At 37.3% G+C, this 15,062-nt stretch overlaps 1 protein-coding gene across 1 annotated transcript in view; it reads left to right on the forward strand.

Annotated features, from left to right (window-relative positions):
* The window catches only part of CCDC148 (coiled-coil domain containing 148), a 235,606-nt gene that overhangs the window by 93,499 nt on the left and 127,045 nt on the right, over positions 1 to 15,062 (forward strand). Inside the window, exons 9-10 of the mRNA XM_035007985.1 lie at positions 11,174 to 11,312; positions 13,508 to 13,714. Of these exons, the coding sequence (XP_034863876.1) occupies positions 11,174 to 11,312; positions 13,508 to 13,714 (346 nt within the window). The remainder of the gene's footprint in view (positions 1 to 11,173; positions 11,313 to 13,507; positions 13,715 to 15,062) is intronic.

Consider the following 15,062-nt stretch of genomic DNA (forward strand, 5'->3'; position numbering starts at 1 on the left):
CTCAAAATGACGAAATAGCCAACAACTTGAGGATTACCTTCATCAATTATGATATATCCACGTAATAGAATACCACAGTCATTAATAATTATATTAAACAACTTTTAATGATACAAATAATTGCAATAATGCAATTAGAAATTAGTCCACAAAGTAGTGGATTCTCTCTTTTTTTTTTCTTTCTTTTCCCTCTGAAAGTGTTACATTTATAAAGCTGCAGAAAAAAGACTGGAAGTTTATCCAAACAATAACAGTAGTTATCCCCAAGAGGTAAAATTATAAATTAAGTTTGGCATACATGCTTTTTTCTATTTGTAAAGCAAAAACACAAACTTTTAAAAATCTAAGTTAAAGAGTGAAGGGGATACTATTGATATTTAATGAGTACCCATTATATGACATGACAGGTACATGCCATTTTAATCCTCAATACAGCCCATTTAAAAAATGACTTTACAGATGAAAAAAACTGCAGCTAAGTGGAAAGTGAACAATATAAAGTCTTTTTTCATACAAAGTCTTTGAAATCTGGTCTGCATATTACATTTGCAGCATACCATAATTGGAACTAGCCACATGTTACGTCCTGAATAGCCACATGTGGCTTGCGGCTACTGTCTTGGACAGCACGGCTTTAAAGGATATTGTCTTTTACTCTAACATATTTTTTTCTTTAAATCTGACTGCAGTTGAACCTATTTCTTTATTCAATATGTGTGAAGCTATTTAGATTCTATTTAGGCTGTATTTCATTAGTAACATGAAGACAAGTTTAATTGCCTGTTTTAGACTCAGATGAGATTGTGGCTTTAATTTTCTAATATTTGGATGAATTAATCATATAGATGAGGCATAATTGTCTGATGCTCCATTTAGCTATGTCAGATCTGAAGCCAATATGCAGCAAAAGCTATAGAGTGATAACGAGTAATTTCTGCTTTATTGTTTGGTAGGCATATTAAATTTTAAATATTGATTCATAATTATTATCCTTTTATTTTATAAGATCAGAATCTGAATACTATTTAAAATCTACGATGATTGTAACAATTTTGTCCCTCTGTGTGTACATTGTCAAGGCCTGTAGTTTCATGTTTTTTCAACTAAAGTATTTCAATTTACTCTACTTGTTACTTGAAAGTTACTTACTAGTAACTTTCAAGATAACTATTTAGTAGCCTTATATATGTTTCCTTATATATATATTTTTTCTCTTAATACAGAAATAATTACATTTATTACAGAAAAATTTTTTTAAAGATTTTATTTATTTATTTGACAGAGAGAGAGGCAGCGAGAGAGGGAACACAAGCAGGGGGAACAGCAGAGGGAGAGGGAGAAGCAGGATCCCCACTGAGCAGGGAGCCCGATGCAGGGCTCGATCCCAGGACCCCGGGACCATGACCCGAGCCGAAGGCAGACGCTTAGCGACTGAGCCACGCAGGCGCCCCTATTACAGAAAATTTTTAAAAAAATCAAGGCAAGCAAAGAGAAGGAAGTAAAAATTAGTCTTAAGTTCCCAACACCAAGAGATATTCTCTGGTAACATTTTATATATTTAAGTTATATGTATGTTGTTTATAAAAATGAAAACATACTCTACACAAACTCATTGTTTTTCCTGTTTATGAATCAAATCTGGTATTATTCATTTTTCCAATCAATATTTCCTAACCTAGGTCTTAGGTCACTGTATTAAATATTGCTTTACAACAGATTTTTTATTATACACATGATATTACAATATGTGGTTGTACCAGATAAATTCAACCCATTCCTGGTTTTGGACAATTATTTAATACACATTTTGGTATTTGTTTAAAAACCTTGGAGCAAACAACTCTGTTGCTATATTTTGAGCCATGATTATTCCCTTAACACAAATTTCTAGAAATGGACTTGCTGAGTCAAAGGGATTGGAAAATTCTAATGCATTTGAGAGTATGGCTACATTGCTCTCCAGAAAAGTAGAAACACTTTATACGCTGACCAACAGACTTTCCATTGTTTGGTTCATCTTTTGGATTTCACTGGATTTTGCAATCATGTGTGAATATCACCAGTGTCTTGTTCATATTCTCTTTCTCTCTCTTTTTCAATACTTATTTACATAGCATAACTCTGTCACTGTCTTTATGTGAAAGTTTTGCCAACAGAATTGGCAAAAAGATGAAAAAGATAAAAGCCATCATCAGAAACCAGCACTCAAGAAACAGTGAGTGCCCTCATGTAATTTTCTTTAAAATATTTTTAATAAACAAATATTTACATGTGAGGATATTGCTTGATGAATACAAGATAGAAGATAGAGAGGGAAAGGAACAGAATAACTGATATTTGCTTACTTGGTGAAGTTACAAGTTAAAAAATGGGGCCTTAATTACCAGGTGGGATTCTTTTCTGAGGATAGAGTCTCAGAAATTTTGGAAAATTTCAGTGCCTGGGGATGTCCAGTCTCAGGTTCTACATTGCTGTTCTGGGCTGGTTGTATGTCAAGGGTGGTTAGTAAGGCGAGAAGTGCTCAGAATTAGGAACATGATTATTCAAACACTGGCATGTTCACTTAGTCACATTGGTTACATGACCCACTCGAGCAACACCCCTGGGTTACTGCAACTCTCATTTTCTCTTGACATATTCCAACATGGTTTGTCCAACCTGACTTTGCAATTTATATTTGTTAGAGAGAGGTCATAGTTGTAGACTATGATTTATTTTTTGTCTTATATATTTAATAATTTTCTCTTAAAATAAATACATCATTGAAAATACTTAATTACTTTAAGACTCTTGAACTAAAAGCCATATTTGACAGTTGTTCAACCTACTTTGTGTTTGTTGTGGGAATAAAGTATATTTTAAGTTCTTTTGGCTATAGTGAAATGCATTTTATCAAGGGAGAAAAATGGATGTATTTTCTGTAGGATACCCTAAAAGCTAGTCTTAGAGTTTGCCTTGCTTGATTAATAATTCAGTTTGTATATTTACTTGGATATTGTTTGTTTAAATGTATCTGTGAAGATATATCTAAAAATAGTGGCTATAAGTTTCTTTTTTTTTTTTAAAGATTTTATTTATTTATTTGAGAGAGAGAATGAGAGAGAGAGAGCACATGAGAGGGGGGAGGGTCAGAAGGAGAAGCAGACTCCCCGCTGAGCAGGGAGCCCGATGCGGGACTCGATCCCGGGACTCCAGGATCATGACCTGAGCCGAAGGCAGTCGCCTAACCAACTGAGCCACCCAAGCGCCCAGTGGCTATAAGTTTCTAAGTGCAACCATCTTATTGTTAGTATCACTGCAGTCCACACCTGCCTTCTTGACATAATTGTTTCAGCTAGAAACTATGCAGTGTAGAGGTGTTTGAGGCTACATTTTTTAATGCTTTTGGAGACTGAAAAATCTGGGTGTTATAGGATGAAGGAGTAAGAGTCATTTATGAGAGGTTTCTGTTCTTTGCTGGGTGTGAAATCAAATTAATCTTGAGTAAATCAGATTGGAGAAAATGGAAACATAGCAGCTTGACAGATTTGTGTCCAGGACAATTGACATATGTTATTTTTAACCTGGATAATACAGGTATAGTTTATTATTAAAAGAATAAAATATGTGTAGCTATAAGCAAAGACAAGATTAAAATTACTATGGACAGGGTTGCCAAATTTTGACAAGAGAGGAATTATAATGCCTATTTTATATATCAAATCAATTGCTCATAACAAAGTTTTCCTACTCCTTGTACCTTGAGGTCCAATCCTTTGAGGAAACCATATCATTAGAACTGAGACTATGGGGCGCCTGGGTGGCTCAGTTGGTTAAGCGACTGCCTTCGGCTCAGGTCATGATCCTGGAGTCCCGGGATCGAGTCCCACGTCGGGCTCCCTGCTCAGCAGGGGGTCTGCTTCTCCCTCTGCCCTCTTCCCTCTCGTGCTCTCTGTCTCTCATTCTCTCTCTCTCAAATAAATAAATAAAATCTTTAAAAAAAAAAAAACTATATTAAAAAAAAAGAACTGAGACTATGGAGAACCAGTAACGTAAGAAATTATAATCACCACGCTCAGTCTTTTTTTTTTTTTTCAAAGATTTATTTATTTATTTGAGAGAGCGAGAATGAGAGAGAGTACACGAGAGGGGGGAGGGTCAGAGGGAGAAGCAGGCTCCTCGCTGAGCAGGGAGCCCGATGCGGGACTCGATCCCGGGACTCCAGGATCATGACCTGAGCCGAAGGCAGTTGCTTTAACCAACTGAGCCACCCAGGCGCCCATCACCACGCTCAGTCTTATGTCTATCTGCCATATTAGTGCCTATACAAGAACATAAAGCTGAATATTGATAATGTCTAAAAACTAATAAACTGAGAAAGAGAACCATCAGTCTTCTAATCCATTCTTATAATTTCTTAATGACTACTGATAGTTGGTTTGAGGTGATATTATAGCATTTTTATGTGGCATTTAAAATTTCAAAAGCCTGAGGCACCTGCCTGGCTCTTGAGCATGAGACTGTTGATCTTAGGGTTGTGAGTTTAAGCCCCACTTTGGGTGTGGAGCGTACTAAATAAATAAATAAATAAATAAAATGTCGGGCACCTGGGTGGCTCTGTCCTTAAGCGTCTGCCTTCCGCTCGGGTCATGATCCCAGAGTCCTGGGATGGAGTCCCACATCAGGCTCCCTGCTCAGCAGGGAGTGTGCTTCTCCCTCTGCCCTTCGTCCTGCTTGTGCTCTCTCTCACTTGCTCTCTCTCTTTCAAATAAATAAAATATTTAAAAAAAAATAAAATCTCAAAAGCCCTCAATGGTTAATTAAATTTTTCCTCATGCCATCCCAAAGAAGTAGGCCAGTTTTATTATTCTTGTTTTTGAACCTGGAAAACTGAATCATAATGTCTATATAAGTAACTTTATTCACTTTAACTTTATTGCACTTAAAAATGTTCTTGTTTCTCCAAAATGAAAAATAAAATGGTACATGGGGGCAAGTTCTGGCTCAATAGGATTTAAAAAATAGAGCATACAGTGTGTTTGTAGATGATCTTTTCTTTATTGATTCTATACATTTTTAGTTTGAGCTGGTTTTGCTTAGTTCTGGGTCTTTGTCTTAAAAATGGCCCTTGATGTTGAACACTTGTCAGTTGCCAATCATGTGAGGAATGTTAGTGTAGATGGTGGTCTCTGGACACATTGTATCTGCATCTCTGTAATCTCTACATCCTTCATAGCACTTTCCTTCCAAAGCAATATTAGGATGCCATATTTTAAAAAGTCATTTTTCTTTCCTTCAGTTAACTATCAAATACGGTATCTTTGGCTGTAAGTAAGAAAATCCCAACCCAAGTCAATGTCACTTGAACAATAGGTGATTTCTTTTCTTATTTCCCATAAAGTGCAGAAGTAGAGAAGTCTAAGCACAGTGAAGTCTGGTTTTCTGCATTCTCTTGCCCTGCCTTCCTGCAAGGTAGATGACTTCCTACAGCAGTTCCCACCATAAAACTCAGGGGCAGAAAAGGACCTTTTCTTCCTTGTAAGCTAGAAAACCTTTGCCTTAGAAGACTTCTTCTCACATTTCATTGGCCAGAATTGAGTCTTTTGTCTGTGCTTATTCCAAACATTGGCCAGAAGAACAGGAAGCTTGTGAATGGATGTTTGTAAAGGGCTTAAAATCAATCAAGATTCTCTCTCAGGGCTGGGAATGATGCTCACCTTCCCTGGAGTGGAGGTCCTATGAAGGAAGGTAGATCTTGAATAAAATTAGAATTCTGATGGGCAGAAGCAGGAGTAGGGGCAATGTTTGTTACAATTACCTTTCCCTTACACTTCTTATGATGAATATAATTATTTAAAAGCTAGCAAAATGAGTGGTTGAGCCATTATGTTTTACTTTTAACAGGCTGTTTTATCTTGATCATATGATTTCAAAACTTCCACTAGGAATTATATTGCCTCTTAAAACTGTGTAGATAGATGTAGGGACAAAGGATGGTTTAGGAGTCTTGCCATTATCCCAGCTACTCCACTTCTAAAAAATACACATCCTAAGTAAAAAATTGAGCTTTCTATGACAACTACTCCTCCTCAAAAAAATCTAAGAAAAAACAGTGTACTTTCTATGTCAACAGCAATTGCAGCTTCCAGATAAATCACTTAACCTCCTCTTCTGGCCAGATTTATGCCCCTAAACCATTCTATAAGAAATTCTGGGGTTGTCAATTTTAGAACCCTACCACATTTTCACTTTCTTGTCACTTCTCTGTGGCTTTGGATGCTGATGCAAGTTCTGGCTTTTCCCTACAGGCAATTTTGTTGTTGATTCTTTAATTCAGTGGATTTTGGCCATACTTCTACACTTGATCTTAGCCAAAAGGCTGAAAAGCGATGGCCATACTTCTGAGAGCTTACCTTATTCTAGCCGTCAGCTCCCACCTAAGTAGGCAGACTGGGCAGAGCCTAGGGAACCTGGAGGTGAGAACTGCTGAGTGAGAATGGATCTCCTGGAAAGACAATGTACTTACCCAAACAAAATCCAAGGAGAAGATTCTGTTGGTCAGAAGTAAGTCTAAGGCTAGGAAGCCCCCTATAAACCAGGCTGAAAATCAAAGATAGATTTATATTTGGATAATGGGAGTGGGGTGGTGTGGTAGTTGGGTGGGGAGACAGTTTCAGGAACCAGGCTGATTAGATTCAGTGTTTGGGTCTGATTTGGAAAGATCACATTAAAAAGTAGAGTCAAGTTGTATTTGCTAGAGGGTCAGACCCAATGCAGCCAAACAAGCCAATTACATCAGAGCTATCTTTTATTCATATTAATCCACCAGTGGTTCATTGGAATCCTGCTTCTTACTGGAGAGAAGCACTAGGTGTCTCCTGCCACTGTTACAGTAGAAGAGTTAAAAGAGTTTTTCTTTAGGCCAGATTCACTATGGCCAGTTGCCAATCTCGAGCTCACTGTTAGATGTATCAGGCAACTTCAGAAGGTACTACCTTTTTGCTGGAAATCTCCCTTTGCTCTGAGAAAATTATAAAACAACTTTCAGCCATTTGTGAACACAACGTTTAGTTTCATAGACTTGTCTCTGCTGTTAAAGTACTTGTCACCCTTAGGTACCTTGTTTGCCACAGTTGCCTGCCTCTCTGCTTCTCCCCCACCACAAATGTATATTGAGGTCATGGAGCCAGAACCTAAAGGAAGTGACTTAAGGATGACTAAGAAGAAAATTGGTGGCTAAGTTAATTGTGAGTCAGTTTAGGATTTTTGGAATGATTCAAACAGGTAGAATTAGGGAGACAATCAGCCTTAGTGTAGCTAGATTCTCACAGCTGTTGTCCTCCTTTTCTGAATTACCTATTTTGTCTCATCCTGGGATATCATGATAAAATTATATCATGCGACTTCATTATGGGGTGGGGATGGTAGGTGGAGACTGAATGGTAGATATCTCACACTTCTGCAGTCTGGAATTTCCTGAAGTGTTAGAAGTGCCCAATAAACCTGGAAACTGTAAAATCTTGGTGTGCTATTATAAAGATGAAAATTATGAAACATTTTAAATTAGAAAATTTGGGTGGGCAAAAAGAATAGAAATTGCACAGACCTGCCAAAGATTTTTTTCTCTAAAGATAATTTAAAAGTTGCAAAAGTTTAGGATAATTTTAAAGCCTTCTTTAAATTTTTTAAAATTATGGAGTCACTTTTCAAATTCAGAAAGTAGGTACGTGATCAGAAGAGTTTTCAATAGCTGTATAATTTAGCTACTTCTGTCATTGGAATCACCAGCAAAGCAATTAAATTAAGCAGGAAATTTGGAAGGTAAAAGCTAACCTTAGGGGTGCCTGGGTGGCTCGGTTTGTTAAGCGACTGCCTTTGGCTCAGGTCATGATCCCAGGGTCCTGAGATCAAGCCCCACGTCGGGCTGCCTGCTCAGCAGGGAGCCTGCTTCTCCCTCTCCCTCTTCCTGCCGCTCCCCCTGCTTGTTCTCTCTCTATCTCTCTGTCAAATAAATAAATAAAACCTTTTTAAAAATTAAGAAATAAAATAAAAGCTAACCTTAGTTATTTTATATAGCTTAGCTATTTCACATAGGTTTTTCTGTACAATGAAAAGACATTTGATTAGGAAAGATAAATGTCCAGATTGGAATTTAGAAATGCAGATTCATTAAATTTGATTTTATTTTAGAGGCTAAGTAGGAAACAGCTACTTTGTTATTGTGAAGAGGCTATTATGTTTAAATATTCCTCTTAGATTTTTACTATCCAGAAGATATATATATATATATATATATATATATATATATACATACACTGGTGGGAGCTTTCTCCCTCACAAAGAGCATCCTAATGGAGATGTATGACTGTGCCATTACTATTGCTGACGTGAATATTTGCCTCAAAATTTAAGCCTGTGGCTCTAAAAGCTGCTATAAATACTCTAAAATAATAATATTGTGAGTATTTATATATCATTTTAAGGTATTTTTTTTTGTTTTTATTCTATGTATACTAGAAAAATGACTTACAATTTGCATAATTGTGGGAATTGGCTAAAGCTGTTGAAATGTGAGGTTTCTAAAGTCAGTAAGAAGAGCAAAATGGATGTGATCATTTGTGGCATTCTTGGTTTGAAATAGTTTTGATGTTATATTATCATTTCATATGTTTAAGTGGTTTTAATGTTGTCACTATAATGGCACCTAATTAATACATTCACACAATATGTAAAAATGCACTCAGTGCCACAAATTCTCCTGCTGCTACATTTATTTATAGCAATGTACACTGCTTAATGTGTGCTTTTATTTGAAAAGCATTTTTGTACATGTTTGCCATTTGCACTTTCTCTTTGAGTGTAGCTGACATTTTGCACCACCATTCAGTATGAGAGATCATCAAAGCAATTAGCTTAGAAGTACTCCATTTACCAAAGGATTAAAACTATTTTTGAAAATTATGGGTAAGATGGCTTAGAGATTATCTTAGGTCAGGTTCTGTAGAAGCAAAGCTGAGACAGGAATTGTAAGAACAAGTGATTTGTTGGGCAATGCTCTCAGGAGAAGGATGTTAAGGGAAGAAAGAAAGACGAGGGGAAAATGGCTCTGCATGGAGGTGATCTCGGTGGATATGGGTTGCCGTTTGCCCCCACAGTGAAACTCTAGAGCATGAATGGTATCGCAGAGTTGGTTCCGTCGTGAGGCAAGTGGGTTGGCCTTCTGTTCCCCCATGTCAGCCAAACTGGTTGCAGCTGCCCTCAAAAACGGGTAGGAGAGAAGCCTCCTGGGTGAGGCAGTTCCCATTTGGTCCGGGGCAATTCTCCAGAGAAGGGAGGTGCATCTGTGTATTATCAGCATCTTGGTGATGGGACTTCTAGCTAATAAGGGAGATCTGGCATGGTACCAACAGCATCCACTGAATAGATGAATGGCAACTTAAAAAAACGGACAATTTACTGGACCTCAATTCTGTTACTTTCCCCTCCTCAGCACACACCCGGCCACATATATCCACATTTGTAATCAAATAAAGGTGGAAAGTCAAACCATGTTCAAGTCCCTTCGATAAGAGAAACAGTTTAAAAGCATAAATGAAGACATGAACCTCAGGTCTATTCTTTTTTGTTACTTGTGGTGTAGTAATAGAGAATTTAAGTGGCTAACTCTGCTATTAAAATGCATTTTTGTTATCGTGAACAAAAATGAGTTCGAGAGAGGACATTAGGTATTATACATGAAGACTTGAGGGTGTTTTTAATGCCAAGTACACTCAGGCAAGTGTTTGCACGGGCTTAATACCTCTATATGAAATACTTTGTTTGCAGAAGCCTTTGACTGTCTATACATTCATAACTGATTCAGACAGAAGCAATTCACTCATTGTGTTCAATGAATGAATTCATCTCAAATTATTTCTCTGCAATAGATTATTATGTCATACAGAAGAACTGTGGAGTATGCTTCTTCCTGGTAGAACGCCTTCAACCCTCTTTTTCTTCCCATTACAGAGCTGTTAGTGAAGATTATCTTCTTTGAAAGATAATTTTTTCTTTCTTGCTACTTACCAGAATAATGAAATGCTTTACAAAAACTAGGTAACCTTGTATGAGGACAGTGGAATTCCCATTAGTATAACTGATTTAGAGAGGCTTTTATTCTATTTTAAATTGTCAAATATTTTTCAAGGGCATAGAAGACATATTATGAAAAATTCTTTGAATTGCACAATTAACTTTAAAGTAAAAGATCATTGATATAGTAGAAATAAACAATAGCAACTCTCCATCTTGGATCAAAAAAATACTTGTTGCTAATAATATTCTCTCTGATTGCATCTGTATTTGATTATTCCAATTTATTAAACAAGAATAACAATATGCAGATAAACCCAGAATAATAAAGAGACATTAATTCAGTTTAGAGTTCAAGCTGATATTGCAACTTTCCACTCTGCTTTCCACTCATAGGGCTTTGCTAATACCTTACGTAGAACACAAACTAGGCCAGTGCCTAGGAGTGTCCTGAAATGAAAAAGACATTTTGGAGCAGGGTGGACATGTTATTAGGTAGGGCCTTGAAGAGAGCTCCTATTTACAAATGATTTCTTCAGTGATCTGAAATTTAATGCCATTGATAATCTTCTCACTAACATTATCTAGTCTAAATCCCACAAAGCGAGAAGTTGAGAGGGTAAAGTAAATGATAATTTTAGACTTGTTTTAAAGTGAAACCTTAAGTAAGTGCTTTCCTCAGGCCTTAATTTCCTCTGTGTAATTGTTCATTTAACTGTCTACATTTGTGTTTTCCTCCAGGAATAAAAATTCCTTTTTAGTCTGTATGTCTTAATGATTTATTTCCCAGTTTTTGTTTATTTCACTCATTGGTCATGATTTTTTAAATATTCTTATAGAGAAGATAGAATAAATATTTTAAAAATATTATGTCACTTGGCAAACTTTTTGAAATTATGCCTGGAACTCCTGGCAAGACCAATAAAGGATTGAAGAACCCATTGTATTAGAATTTAGAACCTTTTCTATAGCAGACATATAATTTGGCTAATGTATTTTAAAAAACCAACCCCAGACTTCATTTTATGTAATCAGTACCATTTGCTAATAGCTTGAGCAGTTTGAGTTCCCTCAAACTCCCTGATTGCTTAACAATGTGTTGTTACATTTTTATTGCTTCCAGAAACTTCCAATTAAGTGAAGAAGACCACTGGATTTACCAGGCTGTTTTGGATCAGTATCCTGGAGATCTCTGCGGCAGAAGAACTCTGTATCTGAACATGTTACAAAGATATTTTCCTCACAAATCCAGGCATGATTTGGTGAGTGCTGGACCCTATATAACAGCACGTTAAATTGCTTTAGTGGTCAATAATTACTAGGCAAAATTTATATTTTTAGGATGGTGCTCTAAAAATTATTTTTTTCCTATACTCTAGCAAATAATAGGATCATAGGTTGAAAGTCTCTCATTTTTCAAGTCTTATGGTCCATAAGAAGGTGGAGAACCACTCAAGCAATATTTATTCTTCTATGCTTACTTGCCCCAGAGATCTTTACTGTGACTTCCTGGGTTGCTCTGCCAGTATTTGACCTCTGGGTGTCTGGGCATTCACCTGCCCGCCCTCAGAGGTCCTGCAATCTCTAGCTCTTGCCTGAAAGTGGGGTGCCTGTTCATCTATCTGCAGAGCCTGCCACACCCAGCCCTTCTAGTCATGGGGAAGCCAGCACTTGCCTTGGGGGCTGGTGCCTACCTATGTCATCCCCACAACAACTCCACTTGATCCCCCTAGATGGGTATGAAATACAAATGCCCCAAATTAGAACTCAGAGTCATGACTGAAATTTCCCTGAGAAGGACCTGGGAAACTATTGTTTCACTCTTTAGTTCGTAAGGCCACAAAGACAAGAAAACAGAAGTTACCATGTCACCAATTAACTTTACAATAACTCACCTTAAAACATATATGTAAACAAACACATGTGAACTCTTAACTTTAAATGGGCCAGGCTATAAAATATCATCACATACTCTGCATTTTTGTAATTATTTTAAATTAAGCAAGTAACAACAATACCAACATGTGTATAGAATTTACCTTATGTCAGTCATATGTAAACTCCTATAACATGCGTAACAGTGGATGAAAGAGTACTATTTTTATTCTGTTTTACAGATAAAGAAACTGAAGCAAAGGTCACACCTCTAGTATGACCATCCTCTCTTATGCCCCAGTCCCCCACCCAACAATTACTTGTTTTAATTTGATCTTTATTTTATAGCAGATACCTGTTATGTAAAAAACATGCTATATAATAAATAATTTGCTCTAGATTTTTTAAGTTTTAATTTATTAAGTTAGATCTTTCTTTTTATTCCCTGTTGATTCTCTTTGTTTCTGTGACCAGCTATCAATTTTAATTTTGTAATTTTTTGTATTTACCTATTAACGTGATAAAGATTTTTATACTCACTTCTTATATTGGGTTGATTAGTATGCATTTCTGCATGGCGTATGCTTCCTTTCTTAGTGTTTGACAGATTCTAAGTATATTTTTGGCTTTTGGGAACAAAGCTCAGAAGTTTCCAGAACATATTTTAGTAGCTGATATTTGGTTTCATTGAATCCATAGCCTGTTTCATCATGTAACTAATTAACCATACCTAGACTATTATTTTAGGACAACCTTATCCTCCTTGCTAGATTCTTTTCTTACACCACTTAGGGGTTAAATAATGTATCAGATTCAGAGATGTGGTCTATACTGGCAAGATAAAGAATTATGTAGGCCACTGGCTCTCAATTTCAGGAGACACAACTTTATATAAGGAGCATTTCAGAATCACCTACAAAGATTTTTCAAACGACTCAGGCAATCTCCATTCCTGTTCTTCCCCTCAAGACTCTGAGATCTCCTGTGGTTGGGATTCACTGCCAACAGGAATTACCAGTACCCATGTGAGAATGTCATGTCCATCAGGACAATAGGATGGGAAGAACTAATATCACCGCTGTAATTCCTTCAAGTTTAGACATCCTAAAACCTGAATATTTCAGTAACCAAGGACAAACTGAGTTTTGGGGATTATGATAGTGATTTATGTTTATTAGCATGTATCTAAGTGAAGCACTTGAAGTAATTGTTAAAATACCCAAACTAATTAAAAGATGGAGTATCTTTGAAATTATATACAGGGGTAGTAATTCTTTCTGTGAATAGATTCACTGCCATGTAGACATGGAAAATGTTTTAGGGCCACCTAATCAGACTCCATCCCTTACGAGGAAACTAAGGACTTAGAAATATTAAACAACTGTTCCTTAGTCACTGGTTAGCCACAGGCTCAGAACTCTGGGACTGGCACCTGGTCCTGGTTGCTGCATTCATTATTAAGCTGTTTGTCCCCAATTTTTCAAAATTATTGGTTATAATTCATTTTATTCATTTTTGTAACAATGACATAAAGTATAGGCTCAGTTTCATAGTAAGTGTTTGCCATCTGTTATCTTTTCAGGTGGAACATGAGAAATATTGTGATCAATATCACTTTGCCAGGGAGCAGCGAAGGATCCTGATATCAAATTGGAATGAGAACAAGAGAGACTTTATCCAGAAGGCTGTGCTGACCCTTGCCGAGGCCTGTGCAGCACACGCAATGGAGGACACATTGGCTAAGGACAGGAGAAAGCAACAGGAACTGTGTGCTCATCTGAAAGCCAAGGTGAGATGCTCTGCTGGCGGTGTTTCAGGATTTTCCCTGTCATTCATTTAAGAACTCAAACCCAACCTAAAGTTCAGTTTCTCTAAAAATTTTATTTTGGATAAAATTGTTAGTTTGAACCATATGAGATCGCAACTGTTTTAGATCAACAGTAGTCAACAATCAACAATTTCATATGGTTCAAGTTGATGTCTGTTTAAGACAGGTCAGTGTTTAAGTCTGGATTGAGCGGTATCCAACACGAACTACAAATACTGCACACCAGAGAGAGGTGCCAGATGAAAATGCAGAATGTAATGATAGAGTAAAATCTGATTCTGGCTCAAACACTCTTGGACCTCTCATTCACATTAAAGATGTAAAAAAAGGTAAAATTGTGAAGAGGAGAGAGGATTTGTGAAGAGACACGTTGGGGAGAGCTTGATGGGCAAAGCGAAAGGTGGAGTGGATGGCGTGTTCCTCTTCCTCAGACCCAGTGAAGGGGCCCCCATAACCTCGGAGGGGTTAGTGGGGAACCCCTGCAGTTGGAGCTTGAGGATTGGTGTCTGATGGTCACAGGGAACTAGAGGAGCTGCCTCCATGGCAGAATTGAAAACAGAGATGGCTGCTGTGTTGGGAATAATTGCATTCCCCAGACTGGTCACTGGTGCATGAGTCCTGGAGGCCCCATGTGGATATAGCCTCCCTTGGAGTGTTGGCTGGACCATTAAACAAACTGTATTGAGTACAGCATAACTACAGTAAAGTATACAAACTTTATTTATTTTTATTATTTTTTTAAAGATTTTATTTATTTATTTGACAGAAAGAGAGAGAGTCAGAGCACAAGCAGGGAGAGCGGCAGGCAGAGGGAGAAGCAGGCTCCCCGCTGAGCAGGGAGCCTGATTTGGGGCTCGATCCCAGGACCCTGAGATCTTGACCTGAGCTGAAGGCAGATGCTTAACTGACTGAGCCACCCAGGCGCCCCCACAGATCTTTACTTATTGATAAATGACATGGTAGGAGAATGATGGCACAACAAGTTTTATTCTATGGGTAGAAAAAAAAATAATCTGCAATTAATAGTTATACCACAGCAATTAACAGCATGTAAAAAGAAATGTCTCTTTTAAAACATTAGAGGAAAAATGCCTGCTCTGCATATTTTTAAACAAAAAGATATTATATTGGGCATTGCATAAGCTTGGGACCTAGAAGGAATAGAAGCTACATCAAGCCTGAACTACCTATGGTGGGCTACAGAGCTAATGCACATTTCATGAATTTCAAGCAGACTCCCCACTGAGTACGGAGCCCGGATGGGGTGAGGGGCTCCAACTCACGACCTTGAGATCACGACCTGAGCCAA

Source organism: Mirounga leonina, unplaced genomic scaffold, assembly GCF_011800145.1.
Source record: "Mirounga leonina isolate KUSES-001 unplaced genomic scaffold, KU_Mleo_1.0 Mir_151, whole genome shotgun sequence".
NCBI classification, from domain to species: domain Eukaryota; kingdom Metazoa; phylum Chordata; class Mammalia; order Carnivora; family Phocidae; genus Mirounga; species Mirounga leonina.